We start from the raw sequence: 23,507 nt of genomic DNA, 5'->3' as shown, positions 1-23,507 counted from the left end.
GCAATACCTAGCACAACGGGGTCCTGGTCCATGACTGAGGTTCCTAGCTGCTACTGCAATAATACAAATATTACAACAACTGTAGCAGCAGCAGCTGAAGATTTCATTAATTTAGAAACAGCAGCGGTTCGATAAGTTGCATCAGAGTGGAAATCAGATTCAAAATACAGAAAACAGAGATTATATTTTAAAGATACTCTGAGTTTTAGTAAATTCGACTTAGAGGTTATGATTCTTATATATATTTTCTACCCAAAATGCTTTTTCTCTTTTGCTCTTTGCAAAACTGAAATGGACTACACAAATCTTTCCAAGTCTTTCTCTTGCCTGAATTTTGAAGCTGAGATTTTGAAGACTATGTATACTTAGACACACGGTTTAAACACAACCTCACTACAGCTTGTAGTTTGAAAAAAAATGTGTTGTATAATCAGGTTGCTGCTTGCCAGACTTCCCACAGTAATTGACATATGTATATATGGATTTGGCATGCATATTGTAGGCAGCATTTTGAAAATGTTGTACTACGTAATGTATTTATTTGATGTTTTCCCTACAAACAAGAAGTAACAGACCTTACATTAGGGTCCTGCAGACTGGAGGCCTTACTGGTATTTATAAATGGTGTCTCTTCTTTCCCCACCTGCTAAAGGAAAGAGACATAGTTTAGTATAATGTCAATATATTTATGGTATATAGTTATAGGTTTATAGTATGGTATATATTTATAGCATTTTATAGTATAATATATTTACTATATAACTATTTCTACAAATTGCTTTGTTTTTCATTTACTTCTGTTGAGATTCATTTAAAAGTTGATCAGCTGCAGAATACAGGGCACAGTATAATAGTATTGTGGGAAGATGATCTTTTTGGAAAAATACAGATATAAATGCATATTCCATAAAATATTTGAGCATAGGTAGTGGAACCATTGAAACCAAACATACCCGTATTTCTTCTATTTAATCCCTCCCCAAAACTAAACTATGTGCAGATTATTTCCACCTGCATATCCACAACCTAATTAGAATCACCACGCCAAATCTCATAATTCTTCAGACACTGAAAAACTAACAGAAAAAGTAATACCTCTACAAACAATTAGTCTCTACATAAAATCCACAAAAAGCTCTCCAATCCACCATTCCCCTACAAGCCACAAACCTGTCTCTCTTGTATACTTTGCCTACAAATGCTGGAAAAACAACTATGTATAGACGTAATATTGCTTAAATGAAATTGCCAGACAAAGCAGCACAGCAGCTAATTTGACTTAGCTGTTTATTACTCGTCAGTGTAGATCCAAGACTCCAATATCCACATATCACCAGCGCAATATTGTACCACTCTACTAATACTGTCTACAAACACTAGAGTATCTCCGTATCTATAGTAGACTAGAGGGTCAATGACTTTACCTACTGTATTTAAAGGATAGAGAGGAGTTAGTGCAGACAATTTATTCCCTTTTGTATTAATTTTTCATTGTTTATTAAAAACAACAACACAACATGTAGATTTTTTTTAATACTTGGAGCACTTTAGATATCTATAATTAACCTATAAAACTGACTAGATATTTTCTTTAAGTATTTCCACACTACATGTGTGGTTCACAATTGGGCTGGGTATGGGACAAAGCAAAATGAATTCTTAAATTTCTGAGTTTCAAATGTTTAGGGTTTTTTTTCAAACTACAACCTGTAGTGAGGTTGTGTTTAAAGTCTATATATTCACAGTCGAGCTCAGTCTTAAAATGTTTTTCTTTAGGGAATGAGGAAAAAAAAATGAATCACAGTTAATGTAAGTGGGCTTCAGAAGTTAGTACTTTGCTCTTTAATATTTATGGCAGATGGTGATGCTTCACATAAAACTGCTGTATTTCTGAATGTTGAAAATATGAATGCAGCTGTCAGAGACTTAACACACAGTCTCTTCTGTCCAAATGATATTTTAATCATGTGCATTGTTAAATGATATTTAGCTAGTTCCTTACTATTTGACAAACCGACTCTTTAAAAATCACAACTTTTACTTTATTCCAATATTAAAATTACCAAATTGAAAATGGGGAGTGACTTGAATTTTAAGATGCACTTGAACACAATAATAGAAAACAGAGTTTTATTACTTAGAATGGAGCACAGGAAGATTACAAAGGTTAGCAATTATAATGGCAAACGAAATTATTAAAATTCCATCTACTTCAGCATTATGAGATGAGTGTTGCCTTTAGCCGGCTATAGGAGGGATCCAGAATATTACTGGCTAATAACTGTTTCCCCCAGTCCTGTGACCTACACTTGGAGCTAAGGGTGTGATTCACAGCTTGTGTAGACATACTCATACTTGCTCTCAGTGCACTAATATGCTAAAAATAGTAGGGTGGCATCAGTAAGAAGAGGCCTGAGCTAGCTGCCACGAGTTCAACCCCCCCCAGACCACCTGCGTATGCACCTGCAGTGGCCAGTCTGTGACACTGCTCATGCTGCCCATGCTATCATGGCTACAATACTATGTTTAGCTTGATGAGAGCTAGCACAAGAATACCTGCACAAGCTAGGAATCACAGCTCTAGCTCCAAGTGCAGATGAAGCCTTAATCCCAAGGCCATTGCTACCTCCCCAGCATGGATCTACACTGGAACATGGAGCCAGCTTAATGGAAGGTCAGGACAAAGGAGTATTCGTTAACATTATTTTCTACATATTGAGGGCTTCTTCATTATTATTTTCATCTTCTTCATTATTATTTTATGCTTTATGGGATAGAAAGTAAATATTGAAAGTGGGTATTGTAGAAGAACAGTCCCGGCAAGAAATTCTACCTGTAAATTATATTACTGAGAAGGGCTCCAGCAGTCTGGAAACTGGGTTGCTCCTGTTTTTGCAGGATCAGGTAGTTAAACCAGTCAGCTGACAGAATACTTTTGGCCTTGTTTCCTTCTTACATGGCAAACCACCCTCACTAACCAGTGAGCAACTTCCTCCGCACATCTGAAAGCATCTAACCCATAACTTGAAACAAGAACTAATACAAGGTACAATTCCCATAGGAGTGTCCAGATTGTTGGAGCTCCTTGAAAAAATGCAAATGTTATGACCAAGATTCATCTTTCTGTTCGGAGATACCCAATAATCTGAAAAAGGGGTTTTGTCTAGAACCACCCAATATCTGGTGGGAAATTTATATCAGCAACTAGTCAGAGAGGTCCCTGTGGACTACTAAACTCAGGAACCTTCATTGTTAGAGGCTCTGACATCCATATAGTAATGATGTATGAAGGTAGAAATGCAGCGACATGTGGCTGCTCAGCAGACTTTTTCCACTGAGGCAGATTCTCTCTCTGTCCAGAAGTCAGCCACACTGTAAGAGAAATGAGCTTTAATGCCTGTGGGGTATGGCAGGCCATCTGGTACATACGCTTCCTTTGGACACAGTCAGATCCATTTAATTATTACCAAAAGGGAAACAGCCTGGCCCTTCTTGCAGCCAGTACTCCAAGCTCTTTGACACTATGGATCCTAATGCCATCCATAGAATGCCAGGCTCTTTCCTTATCTGAGACTGGCCCAGGGCAAAGAAAAAGGAAATTAATGTTCTGATTTAAATGAAAAATGGTTTGGATAAAACTGCCAACAGGGCAACAAGTTACTTTATCATTGGGGAAAAACAAGACAAAGGAAGTGACAGGACAGAGGCACTAGCTTGCATGCTCTCCACAGATAAGTAATTGCCAAGAAAAGCTACTATTATTGAGAGCCAATAAGGATGGTGAAGGGAGAAGTCCAGAGCTTAAGAAGCACCAAACAGATTCCAGTTGCTTAAGCGATCTGCCTAAATTTCACCAAATTCTGGGCTTCTGATTTCTAGAGATGCTGACCACCCACTGCTTCCATTGCTGCTGAAACCAGGATTTATGACATGCCCTTCTTTAGGTTCTCCTCTAAGCACAAGGAGGATCCTCAAACAAAGCCTGTGGGTGGAGGGAGAGTAGGAATCAGATATCTAATGATCGTCTAAGAGTCCCACTGATGTAGGAAAGCTCTTAGGAGGAGTTGGGAGTGCTTTCTGGGAATGAGCCCATATCTCCTTAGCAAATGGAGTCTGCATAACCCTGAGCTTCCTCATTACACTGGTGACCTTTTCCACTGTCTTTTAAAGGGAAGACTGTCCCCTGTGGAGGTGTCAAATACAGCACCTGAATGGACTCTCTATTGTGCAGGGCTGAGGATCCACCTACAAGCTGTGTGACTGTGATGGAGAGGGGCCAGAGGAGCACACAAGGTTCGCCGCAGTAGTCAGTAGTATTTTCTATGACTAATTCAGACGAGAACTTAGGCACAGGAGACCCTGCAGGGTGACACTGCAGTGCAGATAAGCAAGCAACCCAGTGAGATACTGTGAGGCATTGTGGGTCTCAAACTCAGGTCTGCGCGTCCCCAGGCAGCCCTAATACCACAGCCAACGCCTGGCATCTCGCGGATACCAGCAGGGAGTCTGGGCTGGTGAACCCTAGCTCACCATAGGCACTTCCCACAATAGTCCCAATTGGAGGAGACTGCAACCAGAGTCATTCTTTAAGCCAGAAGGTGGCACAGGAAGTTGTGAATCCCAACTGGCTGCTTTATTGTCTCCTGCTGTCTTGACTGATTCCTGAGTCCTGCCTTCCTGTCCTGTTTCTCCCTGCCTGCCTTGTTCCAGATTACATCCTGCTGTTACACGCCCCCCTGGCTACTGACTCCGGCTCTGACCCTCAGCTCAATTCCTGACTCTGACTCACGGCTTGACTCCCGACTCTGTCTCTATCTCTGACCTCCACTTCCTGACTCTTGTTCTGACCACTAGGTCCGACCACCACTGCTCTGACCACCTATATAGAATCATAGAATCATAGAATTCAAGATCAGAAGGGACCATTATGATCATCTAGTCTGACCTCCTGCAAGATGCAGGCCACATAAGCCGATCCACCCACACCTTAGCAAGCGACCCCTGCCCCATGCTTCGGAGGAAGGCGAAAAACTGTCTGACTGCCTATATCCCTGTTCACAACAGCTATACTGTATGTATGTCTGTGCCCAGCTTCCTAAACAAAGAGTCCCTCTTTGTGTTTACATCACCTTATTCCTGCCTCCTCTTTATCACAAGAGGCATTATAGCCAGCATTACGCCAGTTCCACATAAGGAACATCTTGTTTTCCCCTTCTGACTTCATGAACCAGCCCAAAGGTTGACTGAAGCACCTGATCCCATTCAAAGGCAGCCAGGCTGCTGACTGGGGGAGAAAAGGTTCTGAAAGCTGATTTTTTGAAGGTTCCTGATTATGCAAAAGGGAGGGGGAGCAACACCCTTTCCAGATTGCTGGAATCCTCCAAGCAGAAGGACAGCAATAGCAATGGCTCAGTGGCCCTGACTGAAAAAAAATGCTTCCCCCTGCACATCTGCCAGTCTGAAATGAAACTGAGGAACTCTGAAGCGCATTTTTCAACTCCCTGCTAACGTACCCAACCATGCTCTCGTTCTATTTCCTAAGCTAAGCAGTAAGGTCACTGGGAAAAGAAGCCTCCAAGGAAAACCCTGGTGCAGGAAGTGTTGTTGGTATTTTAGCAGGAAGGACTCTTCCTTTGCGATCAGAATAGCATCATGGTCAGCTCTTTGAGGTAGGAATCATCTTTTTGTTCCGTGTTTGTACATTGCCTAGTACAATAGGATCCTGATCCATGACTGGGGCTCCCAGGTGCTATTGCACGGCAAATAATAAAAAATAATACTTGTATCATTTAGTTGTTGTCATCACTCCTTTCTGAGTAGAGTTGCTGATTCCCTTATAATGGTTACTGTATTCCACCTAATGATGCTCCCCAATCCTACATTCCCTGAAGCCCTATCTTTCTATACCTCTGCCTCCCTTTATTTCCAGCCTACTCACTTTTAAAGTTAAACAAATCTGTTTCCTTTGACAGATAGAATATAGCCAATTTGAATTATAACCATTTAAATTCCATTGTTATGAACAATTATAACTGATGTGATGTCACATTCATTGGAGTAGGAGTTGAGAGTATCACAACAATTGCTTCTTTTTACTTAGCTTGGAATTTGAGAGTGAATGTATTGCTCATCCAAGTGGGTGACTAACAGCAATGGCTTTAGCAAGACATTGTGCAAAGAGGCCTATACACGCTTCTTTCTCTAATATACACACACACACACACACACACATACATACACACACACACACACACCCCTTAAGGCACAGCACTTCAGCCTGGACCTGTTATTCTCCTGTTCTGGCTCTCTTAAATGGAGACTGTCAAATTATGCAGGGATGTGCAATATGTACAAGGAGGACCAAGAAGATATCAGCAAATTTGCATTATTTCCAAGCAAATCTTGGGTATAAAATGTAATCCATGATGGAGGACAGACTGATATGCTTGAAATTTTCATCATTTTACAATATTTGAGTAGCCATCTAGCAAAAGGCAGGAACTCCTCCAGGCATCCAGAGATATTTATCCAAGCCCTGTTATTTTTCACATCAAAGAGTATAAATGCACCAGTATCTTTCCTGTACCAAACTCATTTTCTCTTGTGACCTTATTATAATTTCCAGAAGTGAATAAAGCACTTAAAACCCAAATCATATCGATAGTAATGCAACATATTTCCTTGCGGCAGCCTTTGGGGAAAATTTGAAAACCACATACACCAACTTCTTTGGGCGCTGCAACTTTGAAGAGTCTTTACAAATAACTGAGTTTAATTACTCCTGAAAGGACAACAAGATGAAAAGGCAAAGGTCCACCAAAGATATAGCTAGGAAAGCCACTGATGAATGTCACCTCAGTTGTACTCCATTGCTACCTTCAATAATGTGTGGATCCAATTTTCGTTTGCATTTGTAGCAAACAGAACAAAATGTAGCATGAAATATGATCAAAACAAATTCTGAGCTACATCTCCAATGGTGCAATATGTTCCAGTAGTTCTAGGCAAGGCTAGTTAGCACAGGTCAACTTCACATCTTAGTTATTTACATTAAGATTATGTCCTAGCCCATAGACTGGTAATACACATCTGAGAGCAAAACTACATCATTGGTATGTAAGGTTTTTTAGAGGCAAGGGGGAAAGAAAAAAGAATAAGGTAATCTCCAGTAGTCTAAAAATATTGCATAGATATAAACTCGTGAACAAGTTTTAATACTCTCTTTGTACCAAATTCTAGCATCATGTGCAACCCCCAATGAAGTCACTGCCATATGATCTGAATATAGTCTTCTAGGTTAGAGATAAGACATCAGATTCACTCTTGTTGTAATTTCATGGACTTATGGGCCCCAAGGAGTAGGGACTGCCGATGGGGGAAGAGGAGGTGAAGTGAAAACTAATGGAGAAAATAAGCATCTGTTGTGGAAGGCACACTGGATAAGAACACCACATACCTTTCCAGCCAAGAGACAAAAACCCAGTTAAGGTAATTCTAAGTTTGCTCAGGAGTCTGTATTTAACGCTAAAGAAAATCAGGATTTGCTTTGGGCCAAACTGGGTATGCATAGCAATCAGAATCCTCCATCAGCTGGGCCATGAACAACTTGATGACTCGTGATATTGACAACTCCTCTGATCAATCCCTCCATTTCAGCACTGAGTCATGTAAACTGTAAGGGTTGTAAATGCTGCCGGAAGCTGGTCTTTCGTATTCATGCAGCTCTTCATTGCTGGTTTTATACGGCTCCTTCTTAAATGAGCATGTGATCTGCAGTCTCTCAGCTATGAAGTGTTGGACACCCATGAAGAAGTTTGAAGGGTGTGTTGTGAAAGAGTGCTGGTTTACTATCACAATACAGACACTGCACTGAGTGTTCTGTGGAACCCACAGCCTAAATTTCCACAATTTGTGTGGGTTCATCACATTTTTCACTAGTTAAGGCTGCATCTGCACACACTCAGACATACTCCACCACACATTGCAGCTTGATTCTCAAACTAACATTTCTGTATGGAAATATTTCTCTCTTCACAAAATAAACACACTCATTCATGTTAGTTTCTTGCTGCTCCAGAACATTTATGAAGAGCTGTGAGTAATCTGTACCATAAACAGATGAGTTTTAGATTTCCAATTCAGCGTCACAGCTTTGAGGAAGGATAAAAAAGTATCATATAGGAAAGAAATAAACAGCTCTTCTGCATGACTCCAGAATGGAAATTGAGTGAAAATCTCCCCTTTCAGCTCCTATTTCAAACTGTATTGTATAATTGTATAATTCCCCCTCACTACTTATGTTTGAAATTGCAGAGATTGGAATTATGTATTTCAGTGTTTCGAAGGCACCTGTCCCCATGGTATCTAGTTGCCATGAATATACTGATCCGAATGAATAAAAAAATGAGCATTTCCATCCCCAAACTCTCTTCCCTCCACCTTTCCTCTCTTGCATCTGCCCCCCTCCTCCATTGTCAGGAACTACTAATGAAGAGCTTCCTGTTCTACTGACTACAGTGGGTACCTTTATGAAGGTGTCATTTCCTGATGGAACTGGTGTCTGGGTATTTGAAATATTCCTTGCTTTTCAAATGGGAAATTATTACAAATATTACAAACAATTAAGTAGTTACTTCAGATGAGTGCAAAGTTCCAGCAGTGTCCCATTAGTACGGCTGTTTCGCTGATGCTTCTGTTACTAACTGGACAATGCAGATGTCCAGCAAAATCTCCTAAAGTACAGTACATTGATGGGGAGCTCAAAAAGGTAAAGGATGTTTTAGGACTTTTTAAAACCAACCTCTGACAGGAGTCAATCTCAGACTTTTAAAAACATTTCACTTTAGATAACGAGTGCACGTGTGTGTATGAGAGTGAGAGAGACCAACGCTGTTCTTTCTGCTTCTAGGATAAAGAACTTCTCACAGGCATGTGATGTTACATAGTAAACAGAGAGAAGAGGCACATGTTTGATACGGTACCGCATGAAGAATTACTGGTTAAATTGGAAAAGATGGGGATCGAAATGAAAATCCAGAGGTGGATAAGGAGCTGGTTAAAGGGGAGACTGCAGAGGGTAGTATTGAAGGGGGAACTGTCCGGTTGGAGGGGGGTTACCAGTGGAGTTCCTCAAGGCTCGGTTTTGGGTCCGATTTTATTCAATCTATTTATTGCTGACCTGGGAACCAAGAGTAGGAGTGGGCTGATAAAGTTTGCGGATGACACCAAGTTGGGGGGTATTGTCAATTCGGAAGAGGATCGGGATATTCTCCAGGGTGATTTAGATGACCTTGTAAACTGGAGTATTAGTAACAGGATGAAATTCAATAGTGAGAAGTGTAAGGTTATGCATTTAGGGATGTCTAACAAGAACTTTAGTTATAAGCTGGGGACGCACCAGTTGGAAGTAACGGAGGAGGAGAAGGACCTAGGAGTCCTGGTTGATCGTAGGATGACTATGAGTAGGCAATGTGATGTGGCCGCTAAAAAGCTAATGCGATCTTGGGTTGCATTAGGCGAGGTATTTCTAGTAGGGATAAGGAGGTGCTAGTCCCGTTATATAAGGCGTTAGTGAGACCTCATTTGGAGTATTGTGTGCAGTTTTGGTCTCCCATGTTTAAGAAGGATGAATTCAAACTAGAACAGGTACAAAGAAGGGCCACTAGAATGATCCGAGGAATGGAAGGCCTTTCGTATGAAAGGAGACTTGAGGAGCTCAGTTTGTTTTCCTTAACCAAAAGAAGGATAAGAGGAGATATGATTACACTCTTTAAATATATCAGAGGATAAATACCAGGAAGGAGAAGAATTATTTCAGCTCAGTGCTAATGTGGACACGAGGATGACGGATATAAACTGTCAGTCAGGAAATTCAGGCTTGAAATTAGGCGAAGGTTTCTAACCATCAGGAGTGCAATACTGGAACAGCCTACCGAGGGAAACAGTGGGGGCGAAGGACCTCCATGACTTTAAGATTAAGCTAGATAAGTTTATGGAGGGGATGGTATGATAGGATAACGGGCTTAGTCAATAGGTCAATTAAGTGCCACACTAGTAAATAGTACAATGGGTGAATGGTATGATATAACCTTTTCCAGAGGGTTTGGCTGGAGAGTCTTGCCCGCATGCTCGGGGTTCAGCTGACCGCCATATTTGGGGTCGGGAAGGAATTTTCCTCCAGGGAAGATTGGCAATGGCCCTGGAGGTTTTTCGCCTTCCTCCGAAGCATGGGGCAGGGGTCGCTTGCTAAGGAGTGGGTGGATCGGCTTATGTGGCCTGCATCTTGCAGGAGGTCAGACTAGATGATCATAATGGTCCCTTCTGATCTTGAATTCTATGATTCTATGATTCTATGTTGTAGATGACAAAGACAGGCTGCTCTTGCTTGAAATCTCTGTATAGTTCTGTAAATTTGTCTTGTGCTTTACAGCAGTGCTTCTCAAAGCCGGTCTGCCGCTTGTTCAGGGAAAGACCCTGGCGGTCCGGGCCAGTTTTTTTACCTGCCACATCTGCAGGTTCGGCCAATCGAGGCTCCCACTGGCCGCGGTTCGCTGTTCCAGGCCAATGGGGGCTGTTGGAAGGGCGGCCAGCACATCCATCGGCCCACGCCGCTTCCCGCAGCCGCCCATATCAGGAGAGATGGAAGAAATTGCAGAACTATTAACTATGGTTTGTAACCTGTCCTTTGAATCAGCTTCTGTACCCAATGACTGGAAGATAGCTAATGTAACGCCAATATTTAAAAAGGGCTCTAGAGGTGATCCTGGCAATTATAGACTGGTAAGTCTAATGTATAGTTGAAACAACAATAAAGAATAAAATTGTCAGACACATAGAACACCACAAATTTTTGGGCAAAAGTCAACATGGTTTCTGTAAAGGGAAATCATGTCTTACTAATCTATTAGAGTTCTTTGAAGGGGTCAACAAACATGTGGGCAAGGGGGATCCAGTGGACATAGTGTACTTAGATTTCCAGAAAGCCTTTGACAAGGTCCCTCACCAAAGGCTCTTACGTAAATTAAGTTGTCCTGGGATAAGAGGGAAAATCCTTTCATGGATTGAGAACTGGTTAAAAGAAAGGGAACAAAGGGTAGGAATAAATGGTAAATTTTCAGAATGGATGGGGTAACTAGTGGTGTTCCCCAAGGATCAGTCCTAGGACCAATCCTGTTCAACTTATTCATAAATGATCTGGAGAAAGGGGTAAACAGTGAGGTGGCAAAGTTTGCAGACAATACTAAACTGCTCAAGATAGTTAAGACCAAAGCAGACTGTGAAGAACTTCAAAAAGATCTCACAAAACTAAGTGATTGGGCAACAAAATGGCAAATGAAATTTAATGTGGATAAATGTAAAATAATGCAGACTGGAAAAAAATAACCTCCACTATACATACAATATGATGGGGGCTAATTTAGCTACAAGTAGTCAGGAAAGAGATCTTGGAGTCATCGTGGATAATTCTCTGAAGATGTCCATGCAATGTGCGGCGGCGGTCAAAAAAGCAAACAGGATGTTAGGAATCACTAAAAAAGGGATAGAGAATAAGATGGAGAATATCTTATTGCCCTTATATAAATCCATGGCCCACATGTTGAATACTGCATACAGATGTGGCATTAGAAAAGATTCAGAGAGGGCAACTAAAATGATTAGGGGTTTGCAACAGGTCCCATATGAGGAGAGATTAAAAAGGTAGGACTTTTCACCTTGGAAAAGAAGAGACTAAGGGGAGATATGATAGAGGTATATAAAATCCTGAGTGATGTTGAGAAAGTGGATAAGGAAAAGTTATTTACTTATTCCCATAATACAAGAACTAGGGGTCACCAAATGAAATTAATAGGCAGCAGGTTTAAAACAAATAAAAGGAAGTTCTTCACACAGCGCACAGTCAATTTGTGGAACTCCTTGCCTGGGGAGGTTCTGAAGGCTAGGATTATAACAACATTTAAAAGAGAACTGGATAAATTCATGGAGGTTAAGTCCCATAAACGGCTATTAGCCAGAATGGGTAAGAATGGTGTCCCTAGCCTCTGTTTGTCAGAGGGTGGAGATGGATGGCAGGAGAGAGATCACTTGATCATTGCCTGTTAGGTTCACTCCCTCTGGGGCACCTGACATTGGTCACTGTCGGTAGACAGGATACTGGGTTGGATGGACCTTTGGTCTGACCCAGTACGGTCATTCTTATGTTCTTATGACACACCTCTCCAAAGTCACACGGGGAACTCTGGCAGAGCACAAAACTGAACTTGGGTTTCCTCAGACAAAGGCAACATCCTAATCACTGGACTATCCTTCTTAGGCAACTGTTGCTACATGACTTTCAAACTGCACTATGTCAATAGTCTTAGCAACTTGTGCTACTTCCCCCTCTCTTTGGAATTTCATATGATCTCCTCTCATGAGACTTGGAACACAGATTAATATTTAATCCACAGTGAGTCCTCAAGTTGTTTGGGGAAATGTGTCTACATTAAGAAAAGACTAGCAGAAGTACTTTGTTCTCTGATACCCGCTTACAACATAACTACAGTAAAAGAATGTAACGTTACATATATGTTAAAGCAACTCAGGATGATGTAATTTGGAAAGTCTCTCGGGAGTGGGTGGGGGAGCAGAACAGGAGAGATGGAAGAAACATGTTTCACAAATGGTCTGTGTAGCTACAAACAATCAAAATCATGAAAAAGTCTTTACTGTGAATATGTCAGCACACAGTATTAACAGGCATATAACTGCACAGTTAAACGTAACTGTAAGCATACTTGGAGAAGACGCAAATACATGTGTCGGGCAACATCCCTGAGAAATAGACACAAAGGCATGGTGTATGCATGAAAAAGAAGGGCAAGAATTGAGACGTTCAAACAGGAAACATACTGTAATATAACAGTTGGCATAACATCGGATTCAGAGAAGACCAAACTGTTTTTCAAAAACACATCATCAAATTTACACTGCCTGTTCTAGAAATCTCTAGCAGACTGAATAACCAAGGTTTAGCTGTCTTAAACTTCCATGGCTTTAACTGTATGAATTGCAATTTAACTGTCAGATGAAAACTCTGCCAGGGAACAACAATGAGAAATGTACAAAGATGGTTGTTACAAGAAAATTCTTTGGAGGGCAAGTTGACCTGACATGTTAGTATCAGAAGAAAAAAACAACAACGAGGAGTCTTTATGGCGCCTTAGAGACTAACACATTTATTTGGGCATAAACTTTCGTGGGCTATAACCCACTTCATCAGATGCATGGAATGGAAAATACAGTAGGCAGGTATAAATATACAGCACATGAAAAGATGGGAGTTGCCTTACCAAGTGGGGGGTCAGTGCTAACAACGTCAATTCAATTAGGGTGGATGTGGCCCATTTCCAACAGTTGACAACAAGGGATGAATATCAACAGAAGGAAAATTATTTTTTGTAGTGACCCAGCCACTCCCAGTCTTTATTCGGGCCTAATTTGATGGTGTCAAGTTTGCAAATTAATTCTAGTTCTGCAGTTTCTCGTTGAAGTCTGTTTTTGAAGGTTTTTTTTGTTGTTGTTGAAGAATGGCCACTTTTAAGTCTGTTACTGAGTGTCCAAGGAGATTAAAGTGCTCTCCTACTGGTTTTTTAATGTTACAATGCTTGATGTCTGATTTGCGTCCATTTATTCTTTTATGTAGAGTCTGTCTGGTTTGGCCAATGTACATCGCAGTGGGGCATTGCTGGCACATGATGGTTGATCGTATATCACATTGGTAGATGTGCAGGTGAATGAACCCCTGATGGTGTGGCTGATGTGGGTAGGTCCTGTGATGGTGTCCCTTCAAAAGATATGCAGACAGAGTTGGCAACGCGATTTGTTGCAGGGATTGGTTCCTGGGTTAGTGTTTCTGTTGTGTGGTGTGTAGTTGCGGGCACCCACTGAGGGGTGCCAAAAGAAACTGTACCATCTGCTCAAGAAACTCCCTGAAGCAGCACAAGAACAAATCTATACAGACACACCTCTAGAGCCCCGACCAGGGTATTCTATCTGCTACTCAAGATCCATTAACCTGGGAATCCTGGACGCCCCATCATCTGAGGCATTGGCATCCTGATAGCAGGATTGTCAAGCCCTACACTCCCAGCACTCCCAGATATCTTGGAGACAGTCTCTGCACAAAAGAATAAATGCACACAAATCAGACATCAAGAATTGTAACATTCAAAAACCAGTAGGAGAGCACTTCAATCTCCCCGCACATTCAATAACAGACTTTAAAAGCGGCCATTCTTCAACAGAAAAACTTCAAAAAAAAGACTTCAACAAGAAACTGCAGAACTGGAATTAATTTGAAAACTTGACACCATCAAATTGGCGTTGGTAGTACTGACCCCCCACTTGGTAAGGCAACTCCCATCTTTTCATGTGCTATATATTTATACCTGCCTATTTTCCACTCCATGCATCTGATGAAGTGGGTTATAGCCCATGAAAGCTTATGCCCAAATAAATTTTAGTCTCTAAGGTGCCACGAGGACTCCTCGTTGATTTTGCTGATACAGACTATCACGGCTACCACTCTGAAACCTGTCACCATGGAAGAAACAAAGTAATGGAAGTAGTAAAATCGTGTGTATCCAAAGGAGAGATCTCTCTCTCTCTCTCTCTCTCTCTCTCTCTCTCTCACACACACACACACACACACACACACACACAGTAAAAGTAGTAATGACAGGATTCAATAACCCTCTCTCCCTCGTATTTCTTTTCTTTCTTTCTTGTTATGGAAGATGACATTATCCTTATTTCATGAACTACATTCCAAAATAATTATATAGGAATAGTCTAGGTTTCAAGAAAGTTACCTTCAATAGAAGAAATAATATCATTACAATGAAAACAGCTATGTCACATGGATACATGTTGGTATTTATGTAACACAATTCATTGATTGTGAATATGGATCTATCCATGAAAACTCTGATTTTGAAATAAATTAATGGAACGTGAATGTTTCAAATGGATGACTGGAAAAACAAATGAACACAAAAGTACATAGGCTAACATTTTCACACCTGTGCCTCCAAAGAATATCTGGAATCAATATTTAGGCATCCAAATATGACACTCACCATCTATAAATCACAGTTTCTATCCAGAGTGAGGACTAAAATACAATACTTAATCAAAAATAAAAAATGAATGCTCAGCAAAATTCCAAACTGCTCTATGAACAGAAAAAAACTATAGGCTTTAGGGTTTGAAAGGATGAAGGAAAGTGAATCAACCAAGCCACACTTCATCTGCTCAACTCCTGTTTTGTTTCCAGCCTTTTGGCAATGAAACATTATTAGGCCTGAAAGCTCCAGATTCAACTGTAGCCAAAAAAGTACTGATGAACAGCAGATGGTTCAGAAATAATGAACTCTGCAGACCACTCTGAACTCACAGTGAGTAGCTAGATGTTCTGATGGCCTATGGAAAGATCTAGAGCAATTTATGTCATTTTGGATACCCAAGGGAGATGAGACAACACTTCCTAAGGAAATGGTCAGACTTTGGAAAATACGGAGTGATTTCACATGAAACATTATGTCCTGATTAGCATTAGAAAGGGGAAATATAGAGGGTAAATTAAAAGGTGTACTCACCTGGGCACCCACTCTAAAAGCAGCTTCTACTTGAGCTTTAAGGATGTTACATTTCATATGATCGGGTACAGAAGAAGGTGACACTGGGGGATGAAGACTTTTTTCAGAAACTTTCTTGTCTTCACCCTGTTTACATAAAAAACAACATGGCAACATACATTAGAGAAAGGGATTATACCATTTATCACAATGATCAGGTCAATTTTTACTTTGAACAACCAGTTTTAACAACACTTAGGAAAGTTTTCAAGTTCATAACCTGATAGAAATGCCTGACAAATTATTCAAAAGACTTAACTTTAATCTATTACCAAGATAAGAAAGGCCATGGGGGGAAGTGTGATACCAAGGGCTACTAGGATAGACAGAGAGACGTAGAGTGTTAAGAAATATGGAGAAAGAGCCAGGACCTGGAGTGGGCTGTCCCCAAGATCATTTCCAAACCTAAAATTATATTGAAAAAGCAAAATATTCCACAGAAAGGGAAATTGGGTTATGGGAGAAAGGGACAGAGGCTCAATGCTCAGTTATACTCAAGTTCCTTTATGTCACTCTGATGGTGTAAAGGGGCTTGAAAGTGAACGTAAAATGTAATTTACATCCACTATAAGACCCCTTTACACTGCCAAAGTAGCATACAGGGACCTTAGTATAACTGAGAACAAGACTCTCGGTCTTTGATTTCTGATCCCTCTGAATTGTTCTGCCAGAAAGAGCAGAAAAATCCGATAAGCTTAACACACACACTAATTCCTATTTCCACTGGTTCTGAGGGTATGTCTACATGGCAATTAAAAACCTGTGACTAGTCCATGCCAGCTGATGTTTAATTGTGTTTAATGTTTAATAGAGCCCAAGCACCAGGACCCTACAATGTGAGGGTGATCGAATGCAACCGTGTTTTCACACACCCTACACACCATTGTAATAATCTTTGTATAAAATATGCCTTGTGAAGTATCACGTGAAAACTAATAACTTGCTGGTCAGTCCTGGTGAAATGTATGTAGCAACTTTATATGTAAAGGTATGAACATAAGCTGAAATTATTTTTGAAATGTGTTTGCCAGACAAGTTGGGGAAGAGGTAAACCTGTTTCTTAAAGACAAAGAACAAGCTGATGCCTCTAGCCAGGTGTCATTAAAGTTGATTGGCAATCACTCGTCAAGTGGCCAGTCTTTGGCAGCGAAGGTGGGGGTTGGGGCAGGAACGGATCGATTTGCATTTTAACAACAACATGGAAGCTTTTCTCCCACAAGACTGCTTGCCTCCATCCTCACAGCTGGAAGGAACTTTATCTAGGAGTAACCTACCGGGAAATGCATTTAAAAGGTTGATTGAACTATAATTGGACTCTGGGTATTTTCTCTCTCAGCTGAGAAGACAAAGAAACCAGGCCTTTGGACGTTCTGACCCAAGAATTTGGTCAGCCCTGTTGCTGGGAACGTTTGGTAAGAATTTCACCTTGAACCAAGTCTAGTGTGTTAAGTTTCAGCACTAGAAAGCATTTTATTTTTATTTCTCTTGTAACCATTTGTGATTTTAATGCCTTAAACCTCTCTCTTTGTTGTTAAATAAACTTGTTTTATTCTTAAATCAAAATTAAGCCAGTGTTGTGTTTAAACTGAATTGTTTGGTAACTTCAGTTAAAGTAGCAACTGGTCATACACTGACCCCTTACAGGGGCAACAGACCTCTAATATCTGGACTGTCCAGGAGAGGGCTGGACAATGCAGAACACATGGTTTCAGGAGGAAATCTGGGACTGGGCATGTGTTAGGGAGTCACCCTGCAAGTGGCAACTGAGTCTGGTGGAAGCCAGAGTGTGCTGGCAGACTGGAGCTATGTGTGACCTGCATGTTGTTTGGGTGCTACAGCAACAAAGCATTGTGAGGCACCCAAGGTTGCAGGGCAGGTGGGAACACAACCCCTCACTGGATTGCGTCCCGGAATGTGATAGTGGGAGGGTCCCAGAGTGCGAGCTGCATCCCAATCCGGAGTATCCACACTGCAATTACATAGCCTCTTAGCCCAAGCCCTGTGAGCCCAACTCAGCTGGCACGGGCCAGCCGCAGGTGTCTAACTACAGCATCGACACACAGGACAGGACCCACAGGGTAACTCCTCTTTGCACAAAGAAGGGTAATTCTCCAGCTCTGGATCTGAGAAATCCACAGCAGGACAGGTTGCGCTGACAAGAATAATTTGATTTCCTATTCAAAAATGACCTAAAGATTTTTTTTTTTGCCTGGAATAAACTTTAGAAGAAAGCAAACAAGAACCAGCAGAAGTTCCCATATGCAAACATTTCCCTTGCAGAAATCAAAAGGAGCCAGTCTCTCTCCTAATATAAGCAATACTCAATTTAAAGCAACTGAGCAGGGATGGGGCTAGACTTGTAAACACAGGCCCTTAAATCAGCAGGCCATGATTATTTACATGTTTTAAGGAAAAAATCAGACAATGGAATAGCAAGGGTTCACTCAGACTTCCCCTCATCTTTCTGAAAACAAGATGTGAGTGGGGACCCCAGTTTTTCATTATTTTGCATAGTCATTTACACCTGTGCAGAGTGAGCGTGAAATGCTACCCCCATCATTTGATTGTTTTTCACAGAATCATAGAATATCTGGGTTGGAAGAGACCTCAGGAGGTCATCTAGTCCAGTGGTCTCCAACCTTTTCATCTGGTGGGCGCCAGACGAAGGACCATGGCAGCGGTGGAGCACCCGCCGAAATGCCGCCGAATTTCAGCGGCATTTCGGCGGTGACGCCTCTCAATTATGTCACTTGTCAGCGGCAAGCGGCATCATTGAGAGGCATCGCCGCCGAAACGCCGCAGAAATTCAGCGGCATTTTAGCAGATGCTCCACTGCTGGCCAGGACGTGGGCGCATTTAGATGCCCCCGCGGGCGCCATGGTGCCCGCGGGCACCACGTTGGGGACCTCTGATCTAGTCCAACCACCTGCTCAAAGCAGGACCAACCCCCAACTAAATCATCCCAGCCAGGGCTTTGTCAAGCCTGACCTTAAAAAACCTCGAAGGAAGGAGATTCCACCACCTCCCTAGGTAACCCATTCCAGTTCTTCACCATCCTCCTAGTGAAAAAGTTTTTCCTAATATCCAACCTAAACCTCCCCCATTGTAACTTGAGACCATTACTCCTTGTTCTGTCATCTGCCACTACTGAGAACAGTTTAGATCCATCCTCTTTGGAAACCCCTTTCAGGTAGTTGAAAGCAGCTATCAAATCCCCCCTCATTCTTCTCTTCTGCAGACTAAATAATCCCAGTTCCCTCAGCCTCTCCTCATAAATCATATGCTCCAGCCCCCTAATCATTTTTGTTGCCCTCTGCTGGACTCTTTCCAATTTTTCCACATCCTTCTTGTAGTGTGGGGCCCAAAACTGGACACAGTACTTCAGATGATGCCTCACCAATGTCGAATAGAGGGGAATGATCACGTCCCTCAATCTGCTGGCAATGCCCCTATTTATACAGCCCAAAATGCCATTAGCCTTCTTGGCAAAAAGGGCACACTGTTGACTCATATCCAGCTTCTTATCTATTGTAACCGCTAGCTCCTTTTCTGCAGAACTGCTGCCTAGCCACTCAGTCCCTAGTCTGTAGCAGTGCATGGGATTCTTCCATCTTAAGTGCAGGACTTGTCCTTGTTGAACCTCATCAGATTTCTTTTGGCCCAATCCTCTGATTTGTCTAGGTCCATCTGTATTCTATCCCTACCCTCCAGCATATCTACCACTCCTCCCAGTTAAGTGTTATCTGCAAACTTGCTGAGGGTGCAATCCACACCATCCTCCAGATCATTAATGATGATATTGAACAAAACTGGCCCCAGGACCGACGCTTGGGTCACTCCGCTTGATACTGGCTACCAACTAGACATGGAGCCATTGATCACTACTTGTTGAGCCTGATGATCTAGCCAGCTTTCTAACCACCTTATAGTACATTAGCCCAGCTCATACTACGTTAACTTGCTGGCAAGAATACTGTGGGAGACCGTATCACAAGCTTTGCTAAAGTCAAGATACAACACATCCACTGCTTTCCCCTCATCCACAGAACCAGTTATCTCATTGTAGAAGGCAATTAGGTTAGTCAGGCATGACTTGCCCTTGGTGAATCCATGCTGACTGTTCCTGATCACTTTTCTCCTCAAAGTGCTTCAAAACTGATTCCTTGAGGACCTGCTCCATGATTTTTCCAGGGACTGAGGGGAGTCTGACTGGCCTGTAGTTCCTCAGATCCTCCTCCTTCCCCTTTTTTAAAGAGGGGCACTATATTAGCCTTTTTCCAGTCATCCAGGACCTCCCCCGATCGCCATGAATTTTCAAAGATAATGGCCAATGGCTCTGCAATCACATCTACCAACTCCTTCAGCACCCTCGGATGCAGTGCATCCGGCCCCATGGACTTGTGCTTGTCCAGCTTTTCTAAATAGTCCTGAACCACTTCTTTCTCCACAGAGGGCTGGTCACCTCCTTCCCATACTGTGCTGCCCAGTGCAGTAGTCTGGGAGCTGACCTTGTTTGTGACGACAGAGGCAAAAAAGCATTGAGCACATTAGCTTTTTCCACATCCTCTGTCACTAGGTTGCCTCCCCCATTCAGTAAGGGGCCCACACTTTCCCTGACCACCTTCTTGTTGCTAACATACCTGTAGAAATCCTTCTTGTCACTCTTAATATCCCTTGCCAGCTGCAACTCCAAGTGTGATTTGGCTTTCCTGATTTCACTCCTGCAAACCTGAGCAATATTTTTATACTCCTCCCTGGTCATTTGTCCAATCTCCCACTTCTTGTAAGCTTCTTTTTTGTGTTTAAGATCAGCACGGATTTCACTGTTAGGCCAAGCTGGTCGCCTGCCATATTTACTATTCTTTCTACACATCAGGATGGTTTGTTCCTGCAACCTCAATAAGGATTCTTTAAAATACAGCCAGCTGTCCTGGACTTCTTTGCCCCTCATGTTATTCTCCCAGGGGATCCTGCCCATCAGTTCCCTGTGGGAGTCAGAGTCTGCTTTTCTGAAGTCCAGGATCCATATTCTGCCCCTCTCCTTTTTTCCTTGTGTCAGGATCCTGAACTCGACCATCTCATGGTCACTGCCTCCCAGGTTCCCATCCACTTTTGCTTCCCCTACTAATTCTTCCCTGTTTATGAGCAGCAGGTCAAGAAGAGCTCTGCCCCTAGCTGGTTCCTCCAGCACTTGCACCAGGAAATTGTCCCCTACACTTTCCAAAAACTTCCTGGATTGTCTGTGCACCTCTGTATTGCTCTCCCAGCAGATATTGGGGTGATTGAAGTCCCCCATGAGAACCAAGAGCTGTAATCTAGTAACTTCTGTTAGTTGCCAGAAGAAAGCCTCATCTACCTCATCCCCCTCGTCTGGTGGCCTATAGAAGACTCCCACTACGACATCACACTTGTTGCTCACACTTCTAAACTTAATCCAGAAACTCTCAGGTTTTTCTGCAGTTTCATAGTGGAGCTCTGAGCAGTCATACTGCTCTCTTACATACAATGTGACTCCCCCACATTTTCTGCCCTGCCTGTCCTTCCTGAACAGTTTATATCCATCAATGACAGTACTCCAGTCATGTGAGTTATCCCACCAAGTCTCTGTTATTCCAATCACATCATAATTCCTTGACTGTGCCAGGACTTCCAGTTCTTCTTGCTTGTTTCCCAGGCTTCTTGCATTTGTGTATAGGCACTTAAGATAAAGCAGGACAATCAGCAAGTTCTCAGTATAAGGCAGGAGTCCTCCCCTCTTGTGCTCTCCTGCTCGTGCTTCCTCCTGGTATCCCACTTCCCCACATACCTCAAGGCTTTGGTCTCCTTCCCCCAGTGAACCTAGTTTAAAGCCCTCCTCACTAGGTTAGCCATTGTGCTTGCGAAGATGCTCTTCCCTCTCTTCGTTAGGTGGAGCCCATGTCTGCCTAGCACTCCTCCTTCTTGGAACACTATCCCATGGTCAAGAATCCAAAGCCTTCTCTCCGACACCACCAGTGTAGCATTTGTTGATTTCCACGATTCAACGGTCTCTACCTGTGCCTTTTCCTTCCACAGGGAGGATGGAAGAGACCACCACTTGTACCTCAAACTCCTTTATCTTCCCAGAGCCACATAGTCTGCAGTGATCCGCTCAAGGTCATTCTTGACAGTATCATTCAAACCAACTTTATATTGCCTTCATCCATGTGTACAAAATTTATACAGTACAAGGCAGTAGTGAATCAGGCCCAGTGTATGTCCTTAGTTCACCTTTGGCAAGTGTATTCTGAGATGCAGCAGGGCATTTTATACATCACTGAAACTACCCAGCCCTTAGCCTCAAAAGTCTTTTTGTTCATTTATTTCACCGGGACCTATGCCTCCTTCAGTTTGTGACCACCAAAACCTTGCTTGCTCACTTCATCAACCCAAAACCAGTCACGTACCACATGGTAGGTCAAGAATCTGGAGAAACTTTCTAGGAGCAGAGCAACTCAACCTTGTGATTATATTGCTTTATGCAACTATTTTGTGAGTGCCCGGAAAGACTGCTGAAACCCATTGAAATGGCATAATAGTGGTGGTGCAGTTGCCTTGTGAACCTAAGCTACTGTGGTTTCCAGCTAAGCTTTTGAACAACTGACTGAATCGCATAATTTAATCCACCCTGGTTTGTTTATTGATTGATTTATTGTATTTGGCATGAATGTTAATCAGTCTTGCACCTCTGTTTTCTGAGCCATATCTACAATTGTTAATGGAAAAATACTTGCCCATTTTACCTTGTCCCTTTGGCTTTTATCCTATGAAAAAATATCTGAAAACAAAAACAAACAAAAATACTGCTTCTAGCTGGAGCAACATACTGAACTGTAGTTATCTATTGAACTGCAAACCCAAATGTAATACAGGAGACAGGAATTCTAACAACCACTACAAAAAAAATCCAGCTGAAAAACTCACTCACTGACATGGCTTTGCTGAGCTTCCAACTGACACGCCTAAGTGGAGATACCATTTAGGTAATTTGGACAGACAAAATTAATGAGGAAAGTGCAAACCCCCGATCAGCCAATTGTCTCATTAAGCAGATTTTCATTGCCTGAAGATGTTTTAAATGCTGCTATCGTCCGCAAGTTTACTCACATGCATACTGCTCTCTAAAGGGAATGCAAGCAGCAGACTGTAATACAATGTTCTAAAAGGCATGTTAAAACCAATCTTTGTTTTAGGGCTTGAAACTAATTAGATGACATTATGATTTCAGTCACATTAGATTTACCCATTGTATTTCACTGTACAAACAAGGGGAAATGATACTTAAAGACCCAGCTGGCTTTTTTTTTTTTTTTACATTCAACACATTACCACTCTCCGCAATTCAGTAGCCAGTAGTTGTGTCTGCATTCTCCAATGTAATCCTTACAGAGACAGGATTGTGGCCTGCTCTTCTGTCTCTATGCAAGCTACCTGCATCGTGGGTCAAAGCAAGAGTGGGAGAGCAGCCTCTCCTGGGTATGTCTACACTGCAATGAAAAACCCGTGGCACTGAGTCTCAAAGCCCGGGTCAGCAGACTCAGGCTCTAGCAGGCACAGACAGGAGCACTGGCCTGCTCAACCCAGGGTTGTGAGTTCAATCCTTGAGGGGGCCATTTAGGGAACTGGGGTAAAAATCTGTCTGGAGATTGGTCCTGCTCTGAGCAGGGGGTTGGACTAGATGACCTCCTGAGGTCCCTTCCAACCCTGAGATTCTATGAATTTTGATATCCCTCACAGGGACTCAGAGCCTGGGCTCCAGCCCGAGCCTGAACATCTGCACTGCAATTTTTACAGCCCACAACCTGAACCCCCCGT

General features: G+C 42.3%; 1 protein-coding gene across 1 annotated transcript in view; it reads right to left on the bottom strand.

Moving 5' to 3' along the window:
- LOC120393920 (band 4.1-like protein 4B) overlaps positions 1-23,507 on the bottom strand; it is a gene marked incomplete at its 5' end in the record, with an annotated part of 163,361 nt that overhangs the window by 75,271 nt on the left and 64,583 nt on the right. Inside the window, 2 exons of the mRNA XM_039518377.1 lie at positions 576-646; positions 15,636-15,761. Of these exons, the coding sequence (XP_039374311.1) occupies positions 576-646; positions 15,636-15,761 (197 nt within the window). The remainder of the gene's footprint in view (positions 1-575; positions 647-15,635; positions 15,762-23,507) is intronic.

This window comes from Mauremys reevesii, unplaced genomic scaffold, assembly GCF_016161935.1.
Source record: "Mauremys reevesii isolate NIE-2019 unplaced genomic scaffold, ASM1616193v1 Contig37, whole genome shotgun sequence".
NCBI classification, from domain to species: Eukaryota; Metazoa; Chordata; order Testudines; family Geoemydidae; genus Mauremys; species Mauremys reevesii.
The sequence above is the reverse complement of the archived record's forward strand: the minus strand, read 5'-3'. Positions and strand labels throughout refer to the sequence as shown.